A 14200-nucleotide genomic window follows, 5' to 3' on the forward strand; every position below is an offset into this window, starting at 1 on the left:
TCAATTAATGTAAATGTTTAGATAATAGATTATTTTCTGTCACAGACAATAAACACAAGCAATTAAGGAGAGTGTGACATTTCTACTCTCACCAGGGATATGCACTGCTTCTTTCTTGTTGTTTCACTGACCCATAACTGCTGCTTCTACAGTATGGCCCAAGATGGTTGCTTAAGCTCCTGCCAACAAGTTTATATCTCAGTTAGCAGGAAGTAGGTAATAGCAGAGAAGGTGATGTTCCTCTCCAGTTTAAGAGTATATTTTAGAGGGCTGGGGATTTAGCTCAGTGGTTTCACCACCTGCTGTGCAAGCGCAAGGACCTGAGTTCGATCCCCTGTACCAAAAAAAAAAAAAGAGTATATTTTAGAGGGCTGGGGATTTAGTTCAGTGGCACTGTGCCTGCCTTGCAAGCACAAGGTCCTGAGTTCAATCCCCTGTACCAAAAAAAAAAAAAAAGAGAGAGAGAGAATATATCTTAGAGCCTGCATGTGTCACTTCTGGTTACATCCTACTGGTTGGAACTTAACGTAGCCATACTTAGATGCAAAGAAGGCAAGTATAAATAGTGTTTATTTTGAGTAGCCAGGCACTCAGTTAGAATTCAGGTTTTTGTTTGTTTGTTTGTTTTTGTTTTTTGAGTCAGGGTCTCTCTATGTAGTTCAGCCTGACCTTGAACTCACAATGTAGCCCAGGCTGGCCTTGAACTTGTGGCAATCTTCCTGCTTCAGCATCTTGAGTGCTGGGATTACAGATGTGCACCACCACACCCAGCAAAATAGGGGTTCTTTTTTTTTTTTTTTTGACCAGGGATTGAACTCGGGACCTTGCTCTTGTGAGGCAGGTGGTGGAACCACTGAGCTAAATCCCTGGCTCTAATCAAGGGTTCTTAATTCAATAACAGGCAATGAAATTGAAGCAGTAAAACAAAACCAAAAAAACCCTACCAACTAAGAAAAGCTTAGGATACAATGGATTCACTGCTGAATTCTACAAGAACTGCAGGGAAGATCTAACACTAATATTCCTCAAACTCTAGTGAAACTGAAAGGAAAGAAGTACTCCTGGAGCCATTCCTGGAAGCTAGTGTTATCCTGATTCTAAAACCAGACAAGGACCTAACTAAAAACAGAAAACTACAGGCCAGTCTCGTTAGTGAACATAGATGTGCAAATCCTCAACAAGATACTGACAAACACAATGCAAAAAATCATCAAAAAGATCATACATCATGACCAAGTAGGATTCATCCTAGGAATACAAGGATGGTTCAACATACACAAATCAATAAATGTAATACATTACACAAACAGAAGTAAGGACAAAAATCAACTATCATCTCAATAGGTTCAGAAAAAGCTTTTGACAAAATCCAACATCCATTCATGATAAAAATCCTGAATAAGGGCAGGGGATTTAGCTCAGTGGTTCCACCACCTGCCTTGCAAGCGCAAGGATCCGAGTTTGATCCCTGGTACCAAAAAAAGAAAAAAATCCTGAATAAAATAGGCATAGAAGGACCTTATCTCAATCTGATAATAGCCATTTATGACCAACCTATTGCTAACCTCACATTAAATGGGAAAAGGCTAAAAGCATTCCTTCTAAAATCAGGAATGAGACAAGTATGTCCAGTATCACCACTCCTGTTCATCATAATACTTGAAACATTGGCCAGACCAATCAGGCAAGAGAAAGAAATAAACAAGATATGTATAGGAAAGGACAAAGTCATATATCATTATTTGCAGTTAACAAGAGCTTTTATAGAAGACCTAAAAAATTCCACCAAAAAACTCCTAGAATTAATAACCAAATTCATCTGTATAACAGGATACAAAAGTCAATACACAAAAATCAATAACATTCCTCAACACCAATAATGAACTCACTGAGAAAGAAATTAGGAAAGCAATACCATTTGTAATAGCATCAAGAAAAATTAAATACTTGGCAATTCACCTAACCAAGGAAGTGAAAGACCTCTATAATGAAAACTGCAGCATCAGATAAAGGAGATTGAAGAAGACGTCAGAAAATAGAAAGATGGCCCCTGTTCCTGGATAGGCAGAACCAATGTTGTTAAAAGGGCCATACATCCAAAACTGATACATAGATTTAATGCAATTCCAATCAAAATACCAACAGTATTCCTCATAGAAAGAGGGAAAACTATCCTAAAATAGAACCAGAAAGACCCAGAATAGCAAAAGCAATCCTAGGCAACAAAAACAAAGCAGAATCCTGGATTTCAAGTTATATTACAAAGCTACAGTGATAAACAACAACAAAAACAACAACAACATGGTACTGGCATAAAAACACACATGAAGATCAATGGAACAGAATAGAAGGTGAAATAACAATCCCAGATGCACTGAGTCATCTGATCTTTGACAAAGAAGCCAGAAATACATGCTGGAGGAAAGACAGCCGCTTGAACAAATGGTGCTGGGAAAACTGGTTACACACATGCAGAAGATTGAGTCTAGACCCATATCGGTAATCATATACCCAAATAAAATAAAAATGGATCAAAGATATAAATATTAATATAGAAACAATCTGCTGGAAGATAAAATAGGTAAAGCTGCTTTTTCTCGCTTGCTCCTCTCACCCTCCGGGAAAGCAGAGAAAGTGCTTTGGCGGTTTGTCTCTCTGCAGCTTCGAATTTCCCAGCCCGGTGGCCTTTTGAGCCATTCCTCTAACCCCAACTTCCCCTTCCCCTGATCAGACCTTGGTGAAACTCTCGAAGTACGCAAACTGGACACCCTGGCGGACTGATTTGGGCAGGGTGGCAGGAGGTTTTGGACTCGATGAGTTTCCACCGAAATGTCGCAGAAGTCAGGCCAGAGCACCAAAGCAAAGGATGGGAAAAAGTATGCGACACTCAGCTTATTTAATACTTACAAAGGAAAATCATTGGAAACTCAGAAAACTACAGCTCGACGTGGGTTACAAAGTCTAGGACACACACGTGTAAATACCGAATAGTTTCTCTAGTGTGAGAAACTGAAAGTGTAAATAAGGACTAAAAGGTATAATAGATAATGTGACAAAGGAAGAAAAGGGGCAAAGGGGAAGGGGAAGTGGGAGGGGGAGGGGAAAGGAAAGAAGGGAATGGAATTAATATGAGAAAATGAAAAAATGGAAACAAAGTCTTTGTGAATAGGGAGGGGTGGAAGGGTTGAAGGGAGGGCAGGGGAAGGGGGAAAAATAACCAAGAGAGATCACGTAAAGGTGAAAATTTCCAATGATGAATGTCATTATATTGTATACCTAAAATGTGCCAATAAAATAAAATTAAAAAAAATAAAACAGGTAAAGCTCTTGAATGCATAGGCACAGGAAAATATTTTCTACAAGAAATGCCTATTACACAAGAAATAACATCAAAAATCAAGAAATGGGATCATATTAAATTAAAAAGCTTTTGCATGGGCTGGGGATTTAGCTCAGTGATTCCACCACCTGGCTCACATGTGCAAGGTCCTGAGTTCGATCCCTAGTATCAAAAAAAAAAAAGCTTTCACATAGCAAAGGAAACAACCAATAGAGTGAAGAGACAACCTAGAGAATGGGAAAAAATTTTTGCCAGCTACTCCTTTGACAGAGCACTAATCTCTAGAATATACAAAGAACTTTAAAAAAAAAAAAAAGACCACCAAAATAAAAGACCCAACCAAAATTGGGTAATTGAAATGAATGGACACTTCTCAGAAGTAGTACAAATGGCCAATAAATACATGAAAAAATGCTCAACATTACTGGCCATTAGAGAAGTGCAAGTTAAAACAGTTTCATCTTGGGGCGGGAATTTAGCTCAGTGGTTCTGCTGCCTGCCTCGCAAGCGCAAGGTCCCGAGTGCGATCCCCAGTACCAAAAAAACCCCAACAAAAACCAAAAAACAATTTCATCTTAATTAAAAGATTTCATCTTACTGCCGAAAGAATGGCTATCATCAAGAAATCAAATAATAACAAATGCTAGAGAGGCTTTGGAGAGAAAGAAACCCTTCTACACTGTTGGTAGGAATGTAAATTAGTACAACCATTATGGAAATCATCATAGAGATCCCTCAAGAAATTAAAACTAGAAGTTCTATGTGACCCAGATATTGTACTCTATGTATCATCCCAAGAGAGTTAAAGACATTATACCACAGTGATACATACACATCCATGTTTATAGCAGCACAATAGCTAAATCTATGTATCCATCAGTAGATAAATGGATAAAGAAAATGTGGTATTTACACATAATGGAGTATTATTCTGCCACAGAGAAGAATAAATTTGAATTATTTGTAGGAAAATAGATACATCTTAAGACCATAATGTTTTGTTTTGTTTTGTTTTGTTTGAGGCAGGGTCTTGCTATGTAGTCCAGGCTGAACTTGAACTCACTATGTAGCCCAGGCTGGCCTTGAACTTGCAGCAATCCTGCTTCAGCCTCCCAAGTGCTGTGATTACAGGTGTGCACCACCCTGCCCTGCATTGAGATCATAATGTTAAGTGAAATAAATCAAATACCCAAGCTTAAATATCACATAACTTCTCTTGTGTAAGAAACCCAAAGTATAAATAATTTTAAAAGTAAGATAAAAGGTAGACCTTAGAAAACAGGCAGATAGATATTTTTCAAAACAGAGGGGATCTAGGGATGGAGGGATGGATTGAGGAATCTCTATGATGATTTCCATAATGGTTGTACTAATTTGCATTCCCACCAACAGTGCAGAAGGGTTTCTTTCTCTCCAAAGCCTCTCTAGCATTTGTTATTATTTGATTAGGTAAAGGAAGAAGGATGGGGGAATATGAGGAATTAAGGTATATCAAGTACATGTACCTACTACCTCTGATGAATGTAAATATTATGTATTCTAAACATATGGGATAATAGGGACAATCTGAAATCTCCAATACATCTACACAAGAAAAAGTTCAGCATGTTTTTTTGTTTTTGTTTTTGTTTGTACCTGGGATCAAACTCAGGACCTTGTACTTGCCAGGCAGGCAGGCATGGTGCCACTGGGCTACATCCCTGGGCCCAGCACATATTTTTTTACTGACAGTAGTCTAAACACTTTGAGTTGATTTTTGTTTTGTTTTTTTTTTTGGTACTGGGGATCCAACTTGGGTCCTTGGGCTTGCGCAGCAGGTGGCGAAACCACTGAGCTAAATCTCAAGCCCAGTCTCAACACTTTGAGAGAAAAATAAAATTCAACTTGTAATCTATACCTATGACAAAATGTGATTAGAGTGTGACAAAAGTAGACACTGTTAGATATGTAAGGACTTAAGGGGTTTATCTCCCATGTATGCTTTAAAAAAATTAAATTACTGAGATGTGTTCTAAAAAACCAAAATAAACTAAGAGAGATACACTGTCAATTTAGGGAATGGGGGCTTCAACTGACAAGTGAAGTACTGGGATAACAGCTCTGTTAGCATGGGCTCAGTTACGCTGCAGTAACATGCAACCCCCAAATCTCAGTGGTTTAAAAGAAAAGGGCATGTATCTTAGTTCACACGTTTATGTAAATTCAGCAGCCGCAGCCAGTGTCTCAAAGACTGAGCTGATGAGAGCACGTATCACTTCCTCCCACGTTTTACTGACTAAAGTAAAAGTTACACGGCTCTGCTTAACTTCAAAGGGAACGGGGAAGTGCCCTCCGTTCATGTGTCAGGAAGCTGTGTTAAACAATAGTATTTGGGACTAGTTATAAAAACAACCACAGTCTGCCTCTCTGGTCTCCAGGCTGGAGCCCACTTGCCCCCCAGCACAGAAAATACAGCACTTCCTCCCTGAGACACAAAACCCCCAAATTCCTTTCAAATCAGCATCAAGTCAAAGCTCAGGATTTCTGTGTGAGGGACAGAGGTCAGAGAAATGAACTAGAAAAACAAAGTCAAGTGACTTGCTGCTCCCTCCTGCCTAATACAAATGTACTGGGACAAGTCACTCACTTTCCAAATAAGGAGAAGAGAATGTGAGACCGTGGTTCCAACACTCCATCAGGCAGGTGTCTCCCTCTAAGGAGAGGGAAAATATTCTTTTTTTGGTGCTGGGGATGGAACCCAGGGATGCTCTACCACTGAGCTATATATCCCCAGCTCTTTTTTTTGGTACTGGGGATTGAACTCAGGACCTTGCGCTTGCAGGGCAGGTGGCGGAACCACTGAGCTGAATCTCTGGCCCTATCCCCAGCTCTTTTTAAATTTTTATTTTTTAAACTTTGAGCCAGGGTTTCACTAGATCACTAAGTTGTCCAGGCTAGGCTCAAATTTGTGATCCTCCTGCCTCAGCCTCCCAGGGGGCTGGGATCATGGTGTGTGGCACCATGCACCATGCCTCATTCTTTGGTGAGGCCTAGATTCTACATCCCAGGAAGCGCTCCTCCATGTACTGTTTTCTGTGGCCCCTGCGGGACTCTGTAGGAGGATCTCTCTTTTCCATCATCTTAAAGGAAGTTGAGGGATAGACCCATTTCCTTCATCCACTCTCTGCTCACACAACATGGGACCCAAGGGGCCTTTTATCACTTGAACAGTCAGAGTCTCAGCCCAAGCTGGTAATCATTTTGAGATTAGAAACTTTAAAAATCTTAGATAGCTTCCTGTCTGCTGCCCTCCAGTTCCATGTACCAATGAGCCACATGCTGTTCCTTGTAGATGTTGGGATTTGCTGTATTTCTTTATATTCTTGCCCCTGTGTCTCCTTGAGTAGACTCTGAGTCCTGGGGACAGCAGGGTTGTTTTCCTGTCTTCCCTGAGGTTCGACTCCCCTTCGTCTTTTGGACTATGTTGATGGATGCTCAGCCAACCACACTGCCTAGGTGTCATTGCTGGTTGGCATCTGGGGGAACGAACTGGCCAATGAGATAGTGACAATAGGGAAGACTGGGTCACCGTCCAGCTGCAGGGACAGCCACCCTTCAGTCGCCTGCTCCTCTGCCACTCTCAGCACCAGCCGTCCCCAGTCCCCTCAGAAGCTTCAGTACCATCAGGCCTCATCTCATAGCCCCACAATGCCCCACCACCAGCGACATGGCCCCCTCAGAGGTCTGTGTAGCAGCCATGTGGGGCCCCTTCACCCCTCACAGCGCCCTGTTCCTCTTTGGCTCCCTGCCTTGGCAGTTGCAGTTGGTGCAGGATCACTTCTGCCCCAGCTGCCGCTGCTGGTCTCGTGGTTACTGGGGTCGCGGTGACATCAGCACTGCTTGCGCCGTCAGACTTCCTGAGGCGAGGCCCTGGATGAGCTGACCTGGCTGGGCTCCTAGCACAGTCTCTGCTCTCCTGGCTGACCTGCTCCGTGGAGGGCCTTGCCTTCTGCTCTCTTTCCTGATACTTTGCTGCCTGGAAGCTTTCCTGGTGCCATTGTGAGAGACCATCAGCCATGTAGAGGTTTGGACCAGGGGGCAGAGTGAGTAACCCTTTCTTTCGCTCAAAGATCCTCTCATTCTCATCTTTTGTAGGGTGGGACTGATGAGTACGTCTACAAGTGTTCAAGGTGTCCTGAATGTCTGGACTCTTTATAGTTGATATATACATATATTTTTTGATATATTTTTTTTCTGGCACTAGGGATTGAACCCAGGGCCTTTGTACTGAGCTATATGTCCCTAGCTCTTTTTAATTTTTTTTTTTCTATTAGGGAAAGAACCCAGGGAGCACTGAACTACATTCTCAGCCCTTTTTATTTTTAGTTTGGGACAAGGTCTTGCTAAATTGCCTAGGCTGATCTCCAACTTGTGATCCTCCTGCCTCAGCCTTCCGAGTAGCTGGGATTATAGGTGTGTGCCACCACATCCAGTCACTGCTGTTCTACTTCTGACCTCTCTCTGAGGTATGAGTGTCTTAGGCGCATGCTTGGCCTTCCCACTTACTGCAGAATGTAGTTTTACCAGTGTGTCACGGGTGCTTTCAGTAACAACTTTGTTCTTTCCTGCCTACTCACTAAGCCATCTCATAGTGCTACGAAAGTCTCACTCGAAGCCTCAGTGTCCAGAGATGGGGCTTTTGGAAGGCGATTTGAACATGGGGTGCTGTTCTCATCAGTGGCGCTGTTAGGAGGTGGGGCCTGGTTGGAAGAGGCGGGTTCCCGGGGTGTGACCTGGAAGGGTTCCCTCCTCCCGGGCTCTGCCCTTCAGGTTCCACTTCCTGGCTGCCACGACATCAGCAGCTTCCCTCTGCTGTGCCCTTTCTGCCTTGGAGCCAGCCAGCCATGGATTGAGACCTCTAAAAATGGTGAGCCCAAGTAAACCTCTCCTCCTTTAAGTTGTAGCTGTCGGGGATGGTGTCTCAGCGAAGAGAAAAGTGAAGAAGACACACCATTTAGATGTTGTTACAGTGGCGTTCCACTGCTGCTACCAAAGTTCCCGTCAGTTGTTAGAGCCTGGGTTATGGAGAGGTCATGAACGCCCCCATCAATTCAGTGGTCTGCCATAGAAAAGGTTCATTTCTTGCCCCCCACGGGCTGTTTCGTGCTCCCACCCTGGATCAGGGTTCTCAGCACAGCTACTATCTTGAAAGCTTGCTCATGACCACGGTGAAGAGAAAGAAAAAAGGTAGATCACATACTGGCTCTTAAAGCTTCCAACTAGATAGAAAATGTATAGTTTGGTCAAATCAAGGCACAGGGCCCTGTGTAACTTTAAAGGAAGCAGGAATATGGAGGGAGAGTACTGTGAGCAGCACTAATGACTGTGCCCACCAGGCCAGAGTTGCCAGACCAGACTGAGGGGGAGGGGAGGGAGGAGGGGGAGGGGGGAAAGGGGAGGGGAAAGAAGAGGCCCCCAGAGCCATGGGATAAGAGAGAGTGGGCATAGGGTTGCAAGGGCATGGAGGGGCATGTGCAGAGCTAGTGAGTCCAGGTCTGATGAGTGAGAATCAACTAAGGGAAACTAAGGGAAACAGTATGAAGGAAAAAGTAATTAGAACCTCAGGAGGAACAAGCATGCCTATGGGAAAGGAACTGAAATGCGAGTAGCTGACCTGGCTCTGAAATAACCAATATTCCCTTAGCTGGTGATAATGTAAACACTGTACACTCTGCTCAGTCTATAGTCAAAGCTTCTAAGACCTGGTGACAATGACAGGACAGGATTTACTGTTAACAACCTCGACAATTCCAAAGTTCAGAGTAAGAGAAAAAGGGGAGAGGACAGCTAAAGGGGAAAGAGAGGTGCTAATGTCCTTCATTTTTCAAAGTGGGGAGTTAAGCACACTTGTCTATAGATTATGGAACAATAGCCAGGGATTTAGCTCAGTCGCATTGCACCTCCCTCGCAAGTGCAAGGTCCCGAGTTCGATCCTTAGTACCAAAATAAAAATATGGATCAATAGAAAAAAAGTGTATTTGGGCCGGGGATTTAGCTCAGTGGTTCTGGCACCTGCTCGCAAGCACAAGGTCCCGAGTTCAATCCCCAGTACCAAAAAAAAAAAAAGTGTATTTGTATCACTTAATAGCACAAAGGTAACAAGAGAGGAGTTAAAGACATTGATGGAGGGCAAGGGACGTAGCTCAGGGATAGGGCAGTTGCTCAGTACATGCAAGGTTTTCCTGAATCCCTCGGACCCCAAAACCAAATCGAAACCAAAAACAAACCAAACAAAAAAGAAACAACACCCCCCAAACAAAAACTGATGAACACTAAGGAGAGAAGGGCACCAGTAGAGCTAAGTATTAATTCATTATCTATCGCAGAAGAACATCTTACTCTGTAATGTTTAAAACTGACAAAGTAAGGTTGGGGATGTAACTCAGCAGTGCAGCGCCTGCCTGGCAAGTGCAAGGCCCTGGGTTCAATTCCCGGTACCAAAAAAGAAAAGTGGAAGAAACAAAATGAAACAAAACTGACAAAGTGGGGCCGGGGATTTAGCTCAGTGGTTCTGCCGCCTGCCTTACAAGTGCAAGGTACTGAGTTCGATCTCTGCTACCAAAAATACTCCCTCAAAACAGACAGAGCAAGGAATTGCTGTGTAATCACCTTTAGAGACGTGGAGATAGAGCCAGGAGAAATGGCTAAAAGAGCTAAAAAGTAACTTGTCTCTTGGTACTAGGAGGGGTGATGGGGAAAGAGGCAGAATCAAAAAACCTCTTTTTGTAGTGCTAGGGATTGAACCCAGGGCTTTTGTACTCAGCAACATCACCAGCCCTTTTTGTTTTTTTTGAGTAGGGGTCCCAGGAAGTTGTTAAATTTCCCAGGCTGAGCTCCCACTTGGATCCTCCTGCTGTAGCCTCTAGAGTGCCAGGATTAGCGGTGTATGCCACCACACCCAGCTTACCATTGCTTTTCAGTGTACAGTTTAAAGTACGATTTAACTTTCAAGCCATATACATCTATTTCTTAGGTAAAATGTCATTAAAATAGAATTGTGTGTAAGAAAGAGGTCTTACAAACCAGTGAATAAACTGAAGAGTAGAGAAGTTAAGTTCCGTGCTCAGGGCCATGGAGCCTGCTGGAGACACAGTTGGATTCAGACTGTGCTGTCCAGTCAGTGAGGAGGGCAGGCATTTCTGAGAGTCCTTGCAGCATGCAGTGGTTACTGATCGTGGCATGGTGTCACCTGAGACTGCCCTCTCTTTCCTGTAACTTCCCTGTCCTAATACTTCCAGGGGTTTTCTCTTAGTAATTTTCTTTTTTTGTGAGGCAGGGTCTCACTATGTGGTCGAGGCTGGCCTTGAACTCACTATGTAACAGTGGCTGGCCTCTAACTCTCATTGATCCTCCTGCCTCAGCCTCCAAATGCTGAGATTACAGATGTGCGACACCATGCCTGGCTTCTCTTAGTAATTTTCAAGTATATAATACATTTTATTAGCTGTAATCACCATGCTGTACGATATAGCTCTTGATCTAATTGAAAGTTTGTAGCCTTGATACACACCACCCCAGACTCTCCCAGCTTTAGCCCCTGATAGGCTCTTTTTTACTCTCTGCTTTTATGAGTTTGGCTCTTTTAGATTTCTGAGCTTATGCAGCATTTGTTTTTCTGTATCTGGCTAATTTTATTTAATGTCTTCCAGGTGCATTTACCACAAACATTCCAACTAAAGCACAGAGATTCAGACAAGTGACAGAATTTCTTTTTTTAAGGTTGAATAGTAATCCATTCCATATATAGATATACATATTATCTTTATCCATTCATCTGTTGACACTTTATTTAATGAATTTTATTAAGTTTTAATAAGTTTTACTTATTTATTTTATTTTTTAAAATTTATTTTTATTTATTTATTTAGGTACTGGGGATTGAACTCAGGACCTTGCACTTGTGAGGCAGGCGGTGGCACCACTGAGCTAACTCCCTGGCCCTTACTTATTTTATAAATGCATATTAGTTATACAGATGAGGCATATTCTTACCTGCAAATAACATACTTTGATCATTTCTTCTCCTTCCTTCCCTCTCCCTCCTAAGTCCTGACCTTTTCTCTAGTCAGGTCTCTTCTGCTTTCATGTTCTCTCTCTCTGATTCCACATGTGAGAGAAGACATGATGGCCTTGGACTCACTATGTAGCCTAGGCGGGCCTTGAACTCCCTGTGATCCAGCCTCCTGAGTACTGGGATTATAGGCATGCACCACTACGCCTGGCTGATAGCTCTATTTTCAACTCTTTGAGAAACCTCCATACCATTTTCCCTGACGGCTGTATTAATTTACATTCCCACCAACAGTGTACAAAGGTTCTCCTCATCAACACTTATCTTTTGTCTTTTTTTTTTTTTTTTTTTTTGGGTACTGGGGATCAAACTTGGGTCCTTGCACTTGAGCAGCAGGCGGCGAAACCACTGAGCTAAATCCCCGGCCCTCTTTTGTCTTTTTGATAATAGCCTTTTTTTTTTTTGGTACCGGGGATCAAACTCAGGACCTTGCGCTTGTGAGGCAGGTGGCGGCACCACTGAGCTAAATCCCTGGCCCTGATAATAGCCATTTTAACAGATATGAGGTGACCTGTTTTTGTGGGTTTTGTTTGTTTGTTTGACACTGGAGACTGAACTCAGGGTCTTGTGCCTGCTATGCATTTGCTGTGCCACACCCCACAACCTTCACTGTGGTTTTAATTTGTACTATGATGATTATTGATGGTCAATATTTTAAAAAATATATACCTGTTTGGCATTTGTATGTCTCCTTTATCTATTCACATCTTTTACTCATCATTTTTAAATTGGGTTATTGGTTTGTTTTTACTATTGAGTTGCTTGAATTTCATATAGTTTGTATATTAGCCCTTTATCAGATCATGTTTGCAAATATTTTCTCCCATTTCATAGGTTGCCTCCTTTGCAGTGCAGAGCTTTTGAGTTTGATGTAGGAACTCCATTTGTCTTTTTTTTTTTTGGTACTGGGGATCGAACTCGGGTCCTTGTGCTTGCGCAGCAGGCGGCGAAACCACTGAGCTAAATCCCCGGCCCCTCCATTTGTCTTTTTGCTTTGGTCATCTGTGCTTCTGGGATCATAGCCAAGAAATCATCGTCAGAGTGTTTCCTTTGTGTTTTCTCCTAATATTTTTATACTTTCAGCTCTGACATTTAAGTCTTTCATCCACTTTGAGTTAATTTTTTTTGGAAGTGTTGGAGATAAAGGTCTAATTTCTTTTTTTTTTGGTACCGGGGATCGAACTCTGGTCCTTGCGCTTGCACAGCAGGAGGTGAAATCACTGAGCTAAATCCCCGGCCCTAAAGGTCTAATTTCATTTTCTGCATGTGGATATCCTTTTTTTTTTGGTGCTGGGGATTGAACTCAGGACCTTGCGCTTGCAAGGCAGTTGTGGAGCCACTGAATTAAATCCCCGGCCCTCCATTTTTTTTTGCAGGATCATTTATCTAAGAGACTCTCCTCTCATTCCATGTTCTTGATGTCTTTGTCAAAACTCAGTTGATTGTAAATGTGTGGATATATTTCTAGGTTTCCCCTCTGTTCCATTGGTCTATATCTATTTCTATGCCAATACCATGCTATTTTGATTATTATAGCTTTGTATTATAGTTTGAAATCAGGTTGTGTGATGCCTCTGGGTTTGTTCTTTTAGGTCAAGATTGTTTTGGCTATTTGAGATCTTTTATTAAATTGAGCAAAACAATTTTGGGATTGATTTTTCTATTTTTGTGGAAAAATATCATTAGAATTTTGAGAGGGATTGTATTGAATCTGTAGATTGCTTTGGGCAATATGGCCATTTTAGTAATATTAATTCTTCTGATTTGTGAACATGAGCTATCTTCCTATTTATTTGTATCTTCTTTGATTACTTTCATCAGTGTTTTATAGTCTTCAGCATACAGATCTTTCACTTCCTTGGTTAAATGTATTCTTAAGAGAAATCAGTACACTTTTAAATAACCTATGGGTTAAGAAGAAATTACAAGAGAGGTTAGAAATGATTTCAACCTGCATGAAAATAAAAACAACACAGTGTTAACATTTTTGGAATGCATCTACAGCAATGTTTTGGGGAAATATATAGCAAGAAACACTTATATTAGAAAAAAAGAAGGTCTTAGCTTTAACCTTTATGAAATTAGAAAGTGAAAAGTGCATTGAGCTGAAGTAAGCACAAGATGGGATATAATAAAGGTAACAGTAGAAGTTAATAAATATAAAACAGGAAAAAATCAGTGAAATAAAAATCTGATATTGAGGGGCCAGGTATTTAGCTCAGTGGTTCTGCCACCTGCCTTGAAAGTGCAAAGTCCCAAGTTTGATCCCCAGTACCAAAAAAAAAGTCTGATATTGAGAAGATAATGAAATTGATCAACTGCTAGGCAGGCTAATAAAGAAAAAGAAAGAAGGCATAAATTGGTAGTCTCAGATATAAAAGGGAGATCACTACAGATTTAATAGGCATTAACAAGATTATAAGGGAATATTCTGAATAATTTTACACTAATAAACTTGAAATAATTTGATGAAATGGAGAAATATGAAAATCACCAAAGCTCATTCAAAACAAGATAAACAGCTCTGTATATAGTAAAGGGATAGAATGCACACCAGGTTATTGCTATTTAGGAGATAGGGTCTTGCCAGGTTGCCCAGGGTGGCCTTGAACTAGTGATCCTCCAGCCTCAGCCTCCTGAGTAGTTGGATTACAGGTGTTTGCTTTTGTTTTCAACTCTAAGTACATGGTGGGGAATTGAAGACAATGAAACACTTCCCAGCTTATTCTGTGAGGCCAGCATTTCTGTCA

The 14200-nt window shown here is 41.7% G+C and overlaps 1 protein-coding gene across 2 annotated transcripts in view; it reads left to right on the plus strand.

The window, feature by feature from the left end:
- Positions 1-7243: 7243 nt before the first annotated feature.
- Positions 7244-14200, plus strand: part of Acot11 (acyl-CoA thioesterase 11) — a 64681-nt gene continuing 57724 nt past the window's right edge. The window contains exon 1 of one of the 2 annotated variants that reach the window (XM_013069205.3): positions 7244-7422. Coding sequence is in view for 1 of the 2 variants with exons in the window: in XM_013069203.3 (XP_012924657.1) it covers positions 8244-8246 (3 nt within the window). In the remaining variant the exon portion in view is untranslated. Of the gene's footprint in view, positions 7423-8126; positions 8247-14200 lie in introns of those variants that run through there. The other variant, XM_013069203.3, reaches the window with a different exon arrangement.

The sequence above is a fragment of the Heterocephalus glaber genome, unplaced genomic scaffold, assembly GCF_053883595.1.
Source record: "Heterocephalus glaber isolate CG9 unplaced genomic scaffold, H.glaber_assembly_v1.0 deba00001449, whole genome shotgun sequence".
Classification (NCBI taxonomy): domain Eukaryota; kingdom Metazoa; phylum Chordata; class Mammalia; order Rodentia; family Bathyergidae; genus Heterocephalus; species Heterocephalus glaber.